The 10,418-nt window shown below is 44.5% G+C and overlaps 1 protein-coding gene across 1 annotated transcript; it reads right to left on the reverse strand.

Moving 5' to 3' along the window:
* Positions 1–447: 447 nt before the first annotated feature.
* LOC105697187 (gastrula zinc finger protein XlCGF7.1) lies at positions 448–2,336 on the reverse strand. The gene is made up of 3 exons (XM_012420323.1): positions 2,157–2,336; positions 1,720–1,834; positions 448–1,418 (listed from the first exon to the last, which is right to left on the reverse strand). The coding sequence occupies exons 2-3, from the start codon at positions 1,798–1,800 to the stop codon at positions 714–716; spliced, it is 786 nt and encodes a 261-aa protein (XP_012275746.1). The 5' UTR covers positions 1,801–1,834; positions 2,157–2,336; the 3' UTR covers positions 448–713.
* Positions 2,337–10,418: the final 8,082 nt, after the last annotated feature.

The raw sequence follows: 10,418 nt of genomic DNA on the forward strand, positions 1-10,418 counted from the left end.
TAATTAGAATTTCGAAGCGGCCGGGCCGCTCAAAGAGCATTGTACGCCCACATGGATTTCTTATGAAATGAATTGCACTGAATCGTGCGCCATGGCAGAGCGGCGTCGGTGACGTCGGCCGGCCGCGGTGCACTCCACTTGTGGTGGTGAAGCCGGGGAAACAAAGGAGCCGCCGGCGAATTAAGAACGATATTTTAACGCTCGACTTAATTGCATTAAATTAATGGTCGAGTAAGGAGTCGGAAAAGTCCCGCAAAAACGAGAGCCGGTGCATTTCGGCGACAAGCTTCCGCCGCCTCGCGAATCGGATCGACGGATAAAGCTGCGAAGTTGAGGGTGCTTAATCCTTAAAAAAGAAATAGAGCTTCTCAATTTACAAAACACACAATCATATGATCTTTTTCCCGCAAATTATTAACAACTCTCGTGAGATAATTCAGTCTTTATTGCTCAAATAGTATATTTCATAAATATAGTTTGAAGTTTCATGTAGCAGCATAATGCTTTACGAAGGAACTGAAAATGGTCTTATATGAAAATGTATCATAAAACAACCAAAAGTAAGCCGTAATGTCGCTGAATGTTTTATGAGTTCTGCTTATTGTTTCTGTTATATACTAAGAAATTAAAAAAAAAAAGAAAAATACGTGAAAATATTCAGGAATATTACACACCCACTTTGATGTGTAGTTGTTTTTGGATTAGGGTAAAATTCACATTGTTGAGTGAAGCAGCTTATTGTGGTTCATCAAAGATATAGGACCTTTAAAGTACTTTTGACAAATTTGACAGTAGTAACGAAGTTTGTTCTCGTGGATCTTCTGATGCTTGTTCAAGAGATCCTTGCGAGCGAAGGTGCGCTCGCAGGCGTTGCACGAGAACTTGTTCGGATTCGTGTGGAAATTGTTGTGTCGCGTCAGATTGTCCAGTCTAGAATACTCCTTGGTGCAAATCTCGCAGGTGAATTTGTTCCTCTCAGAGTGGCATCTCTGATGGTACCGGAGATACCTTTTCTGAGAGAAGTTCTTTCCACAAGCGCAGCAAGAGACCAGATTGGATTCGTCCCTACGAACATCCATGTGTTGGGACAAATCGGTCTCCAGTGAGAAGTTCTGCTTGCAGAAGGGGCACGTAAATTTCCGGATCTGCTTGTTGCTGCGAATCTTGTCCACGAACGTTGGGTCTACCATGATCTTGTAAAGGAACGTATTTTTAAACTTGTCATCGGTCTTCTCAAGTAAATCGCCCTCCTTCCCTAGTAAAGAAGTGGAGGCTTGAGTTTTGTACGAGAGGTCTATCGCCTGATCGTGAGCAGTCACGATGGGCATTGTCCTTATTCCTTGATCCACGAGACAACCACATTGTTGCGATGGACCTGCCACCCCGACGTCGTAGTTTCTAAAATTTCCGTTGATGTCCTAAAAATCAATACGCGTGAAATATACGATTCTTGTCAATGACACTTTAAGTCTTCCACCCTGCTTCGCTAATTTTTAATCATTAACCGAAGTGTAACAATACTCTCCCGTCCTTTGCTATTTACTTGGCTGAGCTAGTTCAAACCGCGAATGTCACGTCTACAAGTGTGGACAGACTTGTCGGAACGAACGAGGAATTTAGGGAACGCCCTTGCCGCTCCGTAAAATGTTTTTCAGCCTCCAAGAAACTTAAGCTGCCTCCACACGAATTACCGCGCCGATTACGCACGTTAAATATTACCTTCTGCCTCGTTTCTGCGTGACTGCTATCTGCGTTATCAAATGCAATGCATTTCGTCCGGAATTCGTAGCGTTCGCTCATGTCGTTATGATGTTCGGCCGGTCTGCGAATCAGCCTATATCGTGGTGGTGTCTTAGTTCGCATTATTATCTGACAAATCGGTAAAAAAGAAGTTGAACAAGAAGCAGAGTCGACTTTCAAAATTTACTACACAATATAATACCCTTTATCCTGTATAAAAACATTATTCAACCGTAGTCTTTAATTCGTGATAATTATAACTATATGACTTAAGCGACAATAACGGTGAGAATAAAAATTGATAAACTAAAATCAAAGATAAAATAAAACGCGGATAGCCTATTTTTACCGCACTTTTTATATTTATGCCGATTCGTGCACGTGAAATATTTACCCGAAAAAGTGCACATACTTACAGTAATTTAATTTCAGCGGATCCTGAGTTAGATGATGCAATATTCTTTACTATCTTTTTATGAAGAGTTGGTGAATCTCGCCACTCGATACTTAACGTTAATCGAGTCGTTGGGACACCTTGATGCTTTTGACAATCCACTCTCGTGTTTTCACTATGACGAACGGAAGCGAACTGACATGCTGTGGAATTCGAGATTTGAGTGACTTTGGTCGATCCGAGGAGGACACGCCGCACAACACAAGTTTCCTAGGACCCATGTGCCATGACAACGTACCCACCTCGGCCTCCGGAGGTCGTTGCTGAACATAGAAGGATAATCTGTCAACAAACAGACACTTCCACGCGCGAGTGAATGACCGCCGTAAGAATTCGACTTTCCGGAGTCAAATCGATTCCGTGGACTGTCTAAGGATAAGGAGGGCGCACAGAGGCGATTTAAGAGAACTCAGTGATACGAAACAGCCATACACGTGTGGGCGATTATTACAATGGTTGGGCGACATAAAACGAGCAGAGGCATTGCATTAGTCGTGACAAGGAAACTTTCTTTTATCGGATATTTTTAAGCATAATTAATTGAGTACAATGTTTTAAGTCCACGTTAGAGAGCGATAACGTTGTCATGAAATTCGATGACATAGGGAGTGTAATCGATGATTGGTAAATTGATGCACTCGGGAAGAAAGGTGCGTAATAAATGCGTAATGGCTAGGCAGCAAATCGAGCCTCTTGGCGAGTGCTCGAGGTCGGAGCAGACTGGAAGGACGTTAAGAAAGTCGAGCAATAATTAAGCAGCATATTTTCGAGAGCGGCGAAAAAGTCAGGGGCGAGGGGGCGTCTGTAAGTCGGCGAGGGGGGGCTGAGTGAAATTGCCGAAAAAAAGCCACGATTGTCCCGTTGATGTTTGGATGATGTTCCAAGGTCCTTCGCCCCCGTCGTTAATATAACATAAGGAGGAGCCGACCGGGGTGGGTTAAGCGAGGGGCTAACGGGGGGGTTTTAATTGTAGTCCACCCGGTATAACCCCTACCTACCGTCGGTATTGTCATACCGAGCAGCGCTTTTCTTTATTTCCCCAGTGGCTGGATGAGGTTATACATTTTTTTTAACTACGGCAATGCCTCCGTCTTCTTATTAGCAAAGCTAATTGGAAATACAAATGGTTATTCACGGTAAGGGAACGGTAAGGTCGAAATGGATGGCTCGCGAGGGCTGGGCTACACTTCTGCGTATTAAGCTCGTATTTGCCCCGGATAATTAGGACTTTTTTCCCGGCCAATTTGGATGAATAATTGATTTTCCTCGTCCCTCAGGCTCCGACGTCACTGTGCCTTTTCGGGTGACAATCGAGACCAGGAAAATAAGGATCCTCCGATGAAATATTCATCGGGGGATACTTCTCTCTCCCTTTTCTTTATGAATTCCTTCGGTTGCTGCCGCTTGCCTGTACAGGGTTAAATGAGACGATCGTAAGCTCTCGAAACTCGAGCCTTAAAGTAAGAGAATGAAAAGCCGAAATAACCCAACGCAAATTACTCTTATTTCTTTCAAACGAAAATGTCATCTCAACAATAAAACGCGATACACGTTTCCGACGCCGGCTCGAATTTCCATAAAGTCGATCCACTTTATTTTCGTCTCTTATCATTTGTTATTAATTATTTCTTTCGGTACGTCAAGTTCTCCACCGAGGTATTTTTTTGAATGCCCGTTACAAGAGATAAACAGAAAGTAATTAATGCGATGGGGTACCGACGATGTACGCGATCGATATGAACGAGCACGAAGTGTTAAGGTCTCGGTACTTTTCCTTCTTTCGAACGAAAAAATCATCTCAACAATAAAGCGCGATACACGTTTCCGACGCCGGCTCGAATTTCCATAAAGTCAATCCACTTTATTTTCGTCTCTTATCAGCTGTTATTAATTATTTCTTTCGGTACGTCAAGATCTCCACCGAGGTATTTTTTTGAATGCCCGTTACAAGAGATAAATAGAAAGTAATTAATGCGATGGGGTACCGACGATGTACGCGATCGATATGAACGAGCACGAAGTGTTAAGGTCTCGGTACGCAAAGCGTCCTCCCTCCTCCAGCCAAAAAAGTAGTATATTCATCGCTCCTGCACCGAGTGCGAGCTTCGGCTCGCAACGGCTAATTAAGCTTTAATTAACCATTAATATTGACTGGGCACCGACAAATAAGTCAGTCGGTTTTCACTCGGTGCATTTCCCCCTCGACGCTTCGCATCCTCTATCGCATGTTTTCACGTACGCGTGCTCTATCTGCCTCTTTTTCCGTCTTTTCCTTTTGCGTATGTATGTCCCTCTCTCTCCCTCTCTATCTTTCTCTCTCCTTCTCTCTGCCCGCCGTTTCTCGTCAGCGTGCGGGTAAAACGCTCGCGAGGATTCCCAACTTTTTCTCATCAGCATTTTGTGGTTACGGAGTGTGCATCAATAATGCATGTACTTAATGCAGGATGAGGCTCGCGACTCTTCGACTAATAAACCGGAAATCTGCGTATATATTTCAAAGTAATGCGTCGAGCAGAGATGAAAGTTCCTCTTTTCGATGCAGTTCTCATGTACCGTTGTAAAATAAGAAATCTTCCGCGGGAAACAGGCTGCACATCCAGAAGATAAATGTAAATTTATTCAATTTTGTCGGATTTGTTTCGAGAAAATGGCCAAAGTTTGTTTTCGCTGTACAACTGATTCCCGATGATCAATGATGAATGGCGTTGTAGTCCAAACGTGTGGTTTTGATACGTGAATTTTAAACTAAATTTCATACTCTTGTGGGCTACATTAAAGTCCATGATACATATTATTTATATCTGCAAATATTTTGTCGCTTTATGTCGTTATTGGAGGTAGAATCGGGGTCAAAGAAAATTTATTCGAACGCAGTCTTTGGTTTCCCAGACATTGGATTTTTTAAATACACTTTTGGCCTGCCTCGGCAATCTCGTTCCCAGAAATTGCTGAAAGCAGAGGGTGATGGTGAAATTTAAGATAGCGCCCCGTGCTTCGTTTCGCTCGTCCATCCCCTCGCTTTGGCGAGATGTGAAAATTTTTCTCTGGGCTGATTTTTGACTAAGCGGAGAGGCGCGCCGCCTCGTACATCCCGAAGGTGAGGCTTCGTGAAAAATATGAGTTTAATAAAGAAGAAGGTGTGATGTATGGCCTCGTGCCAAGGGGAAGAACCTCCCAGGATCAGCCGGCTTCGATACGCCTGAGTATTGTATGCGTAATATACACGGTGTTTCACTATCGACGGTGTATATGCCGCATTTTGAGGGTGAGCTATGCAGGGTACCGCTTTTAATATTTCTCCCCTTGCGGGCCTGAAATTGTCAGCATAGACAGGGTATTACTAGACAACCCTCAGCGGATAGATTGAGGAATTCGATAACTTAAAATGTATCGTGATTTACTATCGATCATATATGTATAACGTTCTAGAGGTCCAGAATCCAATTAAACAAACGTAACAAAAATCCTGCGTAAACGTAATACTTCCTACAATTTACGTAAAGAGGAAAACTTTCACTACGGATCATATTCTTAAGGTGAAGTGAAACACGTCGAGGAACTTTATCGACGTAGATAAAGAAGATTTTTCTAAATCCCTACGTTGCCGACGTTCGTTTTTATATTGACAGCTGTATCGAATTATATTGGATATTGTACTAAATGGCATACTCCACCTGTCATTTTCGTACAATAAATATCAAGAAATCGAAATAAAACTCCAAAAATCCTCTGGATTCATGATTTCTGGGGCCCTAATTGACTGTAGAGGGACCCCCTGCGCCATCTGTGATTTCCAGGTCAATTAAATTTTCACCCCGAGACCTCGTATTCCCATCGTTTTCGCATAGAAGCGCATACAACACTTTTTTTGCCCTTATCCCGTTCAAATACGAGTTTATCGATTACCAGAGTGTTCTAAATTGTCGTAAAATTGTCCTGACCCTTTCGTTTCCCATATCGGAGCCTTCGATAATTGTATATTGATCGAAATACGAGAGTTCGACGCCATTTTGGTTCTGGTCTGGGCTAAGTTAAAAAATTGTTTCCAAAAATCCAAATTTTGAATGTGTCAGGACAATTCTTAGATGTTCAGGAGTGGCGTGTCAACGTTTCGGACAGTTTGGTCTAATACCCTTAAAAAAAGTGTTGTATTCGAATCGACTGATTTGAAGGGGGTTTCACTTTACCTTAAGACGTTAAATTCAAAATCAGCATAAAATGTCAGATATGGAATCAAATCGCCATAGCTACTAAAGTAATCTAAACCATATCTAATTCCTCTGCCCTCTCATATCCCGTGGATATTCGCGATTTAAATCGTCCGATTTCGAGGTCGAAGTGACCGAGCTCACAATTGCAGATCCAGAGATTCGGAGCTTATACGCACTTCGGATCTTCCAGGACCTGGTTTAACGCGTCGTGGAGCGGACTCGGTGGATTTCCATGGAAATCGATGACACCCCGGCAACTTCGGAGGAGCCTCGAATAGAATGCCCGTAACTTATCCAGATAAGGGGTTGTAAAACGATGCCGTCTAGCTATCTGCCAATACGGTTTGTCCCTTCGCGGAGCTGCACCCCCGACATATAACGGATATAGGGGGCAATTCCGTAGGAATTGATGCCATTTGAATATCGTCGCTACGACGCGCTTACGGTAGCTACATGGCGGCAGCTACAAGCCTGCGTTTACATGCCTGGTACAGATCTCTATCGGGCTAACTCGCTCGCTGCGATACGACCACGTCTTATCCTTCGGAAGACGTATTACGTGCTACTCCTCCAATTTCACTTCCGTCCCTTCGATTTCTTCCGCATGTATTTCACGTATCGTTTCATCTTGTTTCTTCGACCATTAAAAGGCATTTTCTACCTAACTCTACGTTACGGTGAGTTGCCTTAAAGATTTCTATGTGGTAAGTACAATCGTCTAAATTGTGAAATTGAAACTCAATTCATGAACCGAATAGGTCTACGAGGATAAAGATAGGATCGTGTTAGTTATATGTGTTTTCGCTACGTAGTGTCATCTAAATTTGTTTCGCTTTTTTGTCCTGTATGGGCTATTGTGAAAGCAGACGTGTTCAATTTGCAATCCCATGCATCTCGACTGAACTTGTTGTCCAGCGTCTAGGGATGAATTTTTGTCGGAGGCGAGCACGCGAAAGGAGGCACTTGAATTTTTCATATTTTCAAAAAGGGTCCGCGAGACGTGACGTCGCGTCGAGGCATTTCCGCGGAGTTTGTTTGTCAAAGGTGCAGGGCGTAGTCGAAGTGTATACTCTTAGTAACCGTCAATAGCGCTTCTTAGCTTATGCATAAAGCTCTTTTGCACCCCTGGCCCTATCCCGGAGAGGCACCACCTCCCCTGCTCGCTCCCATCGAGCTCCAACCCCTTCTTCGACTGGTCGAGCGTCTCGCTCGCTCGTGAGTGTTCCTCCAGAATGTATTACAAAATCTATACTTCGAAGGAGGGGGCGAGGAAACGCCGGGAGGGGGTGGTTTTGGAAGGGTGAACCCCGTCACATTTCACTACAGACTAATAACTTCTGAATATTCATTTCGTGTTTCTCCTTGCCTGCTTGCGCTCTGTAAGCAGGGCTAATGCGACGCTCACAACGAGTTCCCGGGCTTCCGGGAAAATTTCGGAAATTCCCTAGCCTACTCGAAAAATCTTCGCCACGATCCTTTCGAGACTTCGACATTTCTATAAACGGTATTCGATTTCTAGGAGATATTTATTATTTATTTTATTTCTGGGGTTACTTCGTGTACAGTTTCCGAAAGCAGGTGTATGGGCTAGATTTGACGTGATGTGCCTTCGACGTGTACCGCAGCCCGGACGGTAATTCCGTGTGAGAGCTGCTTAAGGGATGCTCTCCTTCGTTGGAGCGAGAAAAACAGAGCAGCCGGGAGATGGTCCATGGTGCCGGGGGAGAATTCAGCCGGTCGTCATGGCAACTATGAATTAAGTAATCAATGAATTATTATTGACATTGATGTCTTCGCCTCCCTCTTGCGCTATATTTCAAGACTCATAAAGCGCGCCTCTCGCATCACTGATTAATACGCTGGCACTATGTTTCATCGGCTTTGACGGGGCGGATTCACCCCCGGGTATCACCCCCGCTCGGGGCTGTTTCAAATCGTGCTACAGAATATATCTCGAAGATTGACGACGAAGATCGATCAAGAATCGGTCTTACAAGAGGTGGGGTTTTTCTGATTGTCTTGACGAAACTTTGTGACAAATTATTTTATACTAGAAATATGATAATTAACACATTGCTGTTTAGAAATGTTCACGTTGAAAGCCAATGTTATCATTTCACGGCGAAACTGATACCACATTGTGGACGGAATGAATCGATCGCGGTTAGACCGATGCGTATTAACGACCCAAGCCAGAGACAGAGCACGCGAGCTGTCAATTTTAATCAAGTAATTAACAAATGGAAACACGATATGGTACCAGGGCGAAGACGATAGGATCGCAACTCTATAACAACGGATACCTCGAATAACCATTATTGCTTTCGTAAGAAAATGGATAAAAACGTTCCGAGGATTTAAATGGTATTACCGCTAGGTCGATGTCGATATTGGCATCGATTACCAATTTGATAAATGATCTGCCTTTCGCATCCATAATATATGACTAGTGATTAAAATATTAAATAATCGTTCATTTATTGGCAAGATTACAAATCGTACGCCAAAAATTGATCAAGTCACGAAAGATAATTTTCAAGAATATACGATTAGAAATTGTTATTTGTATGGTCAAATTATCATAATTGTTCATCCGCGGCGGTACTGTTCAGTACCGATAAAGAATTGAACTTTACCCCGGGAGCATCGTCAATTCCAGACCGCGTCGTATACAAAGCGCTTCGCTTTTCCGGTCGACGAGTTTAAGATCGTGGAACGGAAGGAACGAATTAAAATCTCCCAGGGTCGGCTGACAATCGCAAACCCCATCCCCATTGGCGTCGGTAGCGTCCGCCGCCCCCGGGGCGCCGAGAGAAACGTCCCATTGTCTCTGGCGGTTCCCGGTTAGGAAGCGTGCGATAATAAATATAGAGAAAATGAAAAATTATTAAAAACTTCCTTTTTAACCTTGGTAATCCTCGTAGCCCCCCAGAGATGCCGCATTAAAAACGCGACCCGAGCCACCCCCGACGCGCGGCGTCGCGTCGGCCCACCCCTCACCCTGGTGGCCCACTCTTGCCCACCCCGCGCGGGGTAGTCGTCCGGACACGCGAATTATTTATATGCGGGAGTCTCTCTGACGGCATTACCACCGTGTTAGTATTAAATCATAATGAACGACCTGTTACGAGGCACCGAGATTATCTCTTACGCGCATCCACCCTCGCTGCATTCGCCTGCGTCCACCCCTTCGAAGGTCTTACCCCCGCGAGGACGATCGATCCCCCGCCACATCGATAAAACTCCCTCCTAAGAATCGGCAAAGCTCCTCCAACGTTTAGATACTCCGTCAATTCATTCGCTCTCCTTTTACAAATTAAAGAGATTACGGAAAACTGCGAACGGAACTCGAAAGATCGGTCCACCGTTCATTCCAAATCTAGGCTGAAGAACCTGAAATCCTCGTCCTGATACCTGAGGAGAGAATCCGTCGGCCAAGTTTCCATCCTCCGGACCCGAGACGACTTTCGACTTCTCCTCGCGATTACTTCGTCCTGGCGGAGCGAACTCGACTGAAAGTCCAGGCCGGAGTTCCCGAAGGACGCGTAAAATTCCTCCCCTCCCCCGCTCCGGGACGAAACTCCCCCGCGATGCCACCCGGTATGGCGGACTGCTGTATTAGATTTGCTTTCTAGGACACTTTAATCAAAATGTACCTATGTAAATTTTTGAATACACACCACTCGTCGTCTCGCCTTGCGATGTTTGTATAGGTCAGGCGAAGGCATTTTCTCCTACCGCGGCACGTCCGGGGAATTAAAGAATTTGCAATTCTGAATTCGGCCGATATCGTACGTAGTCGCAGGTGTATGTGCGCGAGCATAAGAGGGGTACGAGCAGATATCTAACGCGTCCTTCGAATAACTCAACGGGTACTTGGAGGTGAGATAATCTGATTAGATCGTTGATACTAATGTAAGCTTTCGGGTAAAACGGTTCCCCGACGTTGTAACCATCCCACGGTACGGTACGGTAAATATCAGCAAATGCTAAGGATAAAGCTAACGATCGCA

The sequence above is a fragment of the Orussus abietinus genome, unplaced genomic scaffold (assembly GCF_000612105.2).
Source record: "Orussus abietinus isolate OABI.00-Male unplaced genomic scaffold, Oabi_2.0 scaffold38, whole genome shotgun sequence".
In the NCBI taxonomy this organism is placed as follows: domain Eukaryota; kingdom Metazoa; phylum Arthropoda; class Insecta; order Hymenoptera; family Orussidae; genus Orussus; species Orussus abietinus.

Bases quoted from the DNA above. Each gene is read 5' to 3' on its own strand.
- LOC105697187 (XM_012420323.1), bottom strand. From the start codon at position 1,800: ATGAGCGAACGCTACGAATTCCGGACGAAATGCATTGCATTTGATAAC. The intron at 1,419-1,719 runs GTAATATTTAAC...ATTGATTTTTAG, and splicing joins ACGCAGAAACGAGGCAGAAG to GACATCAACGGAAATTTTAG.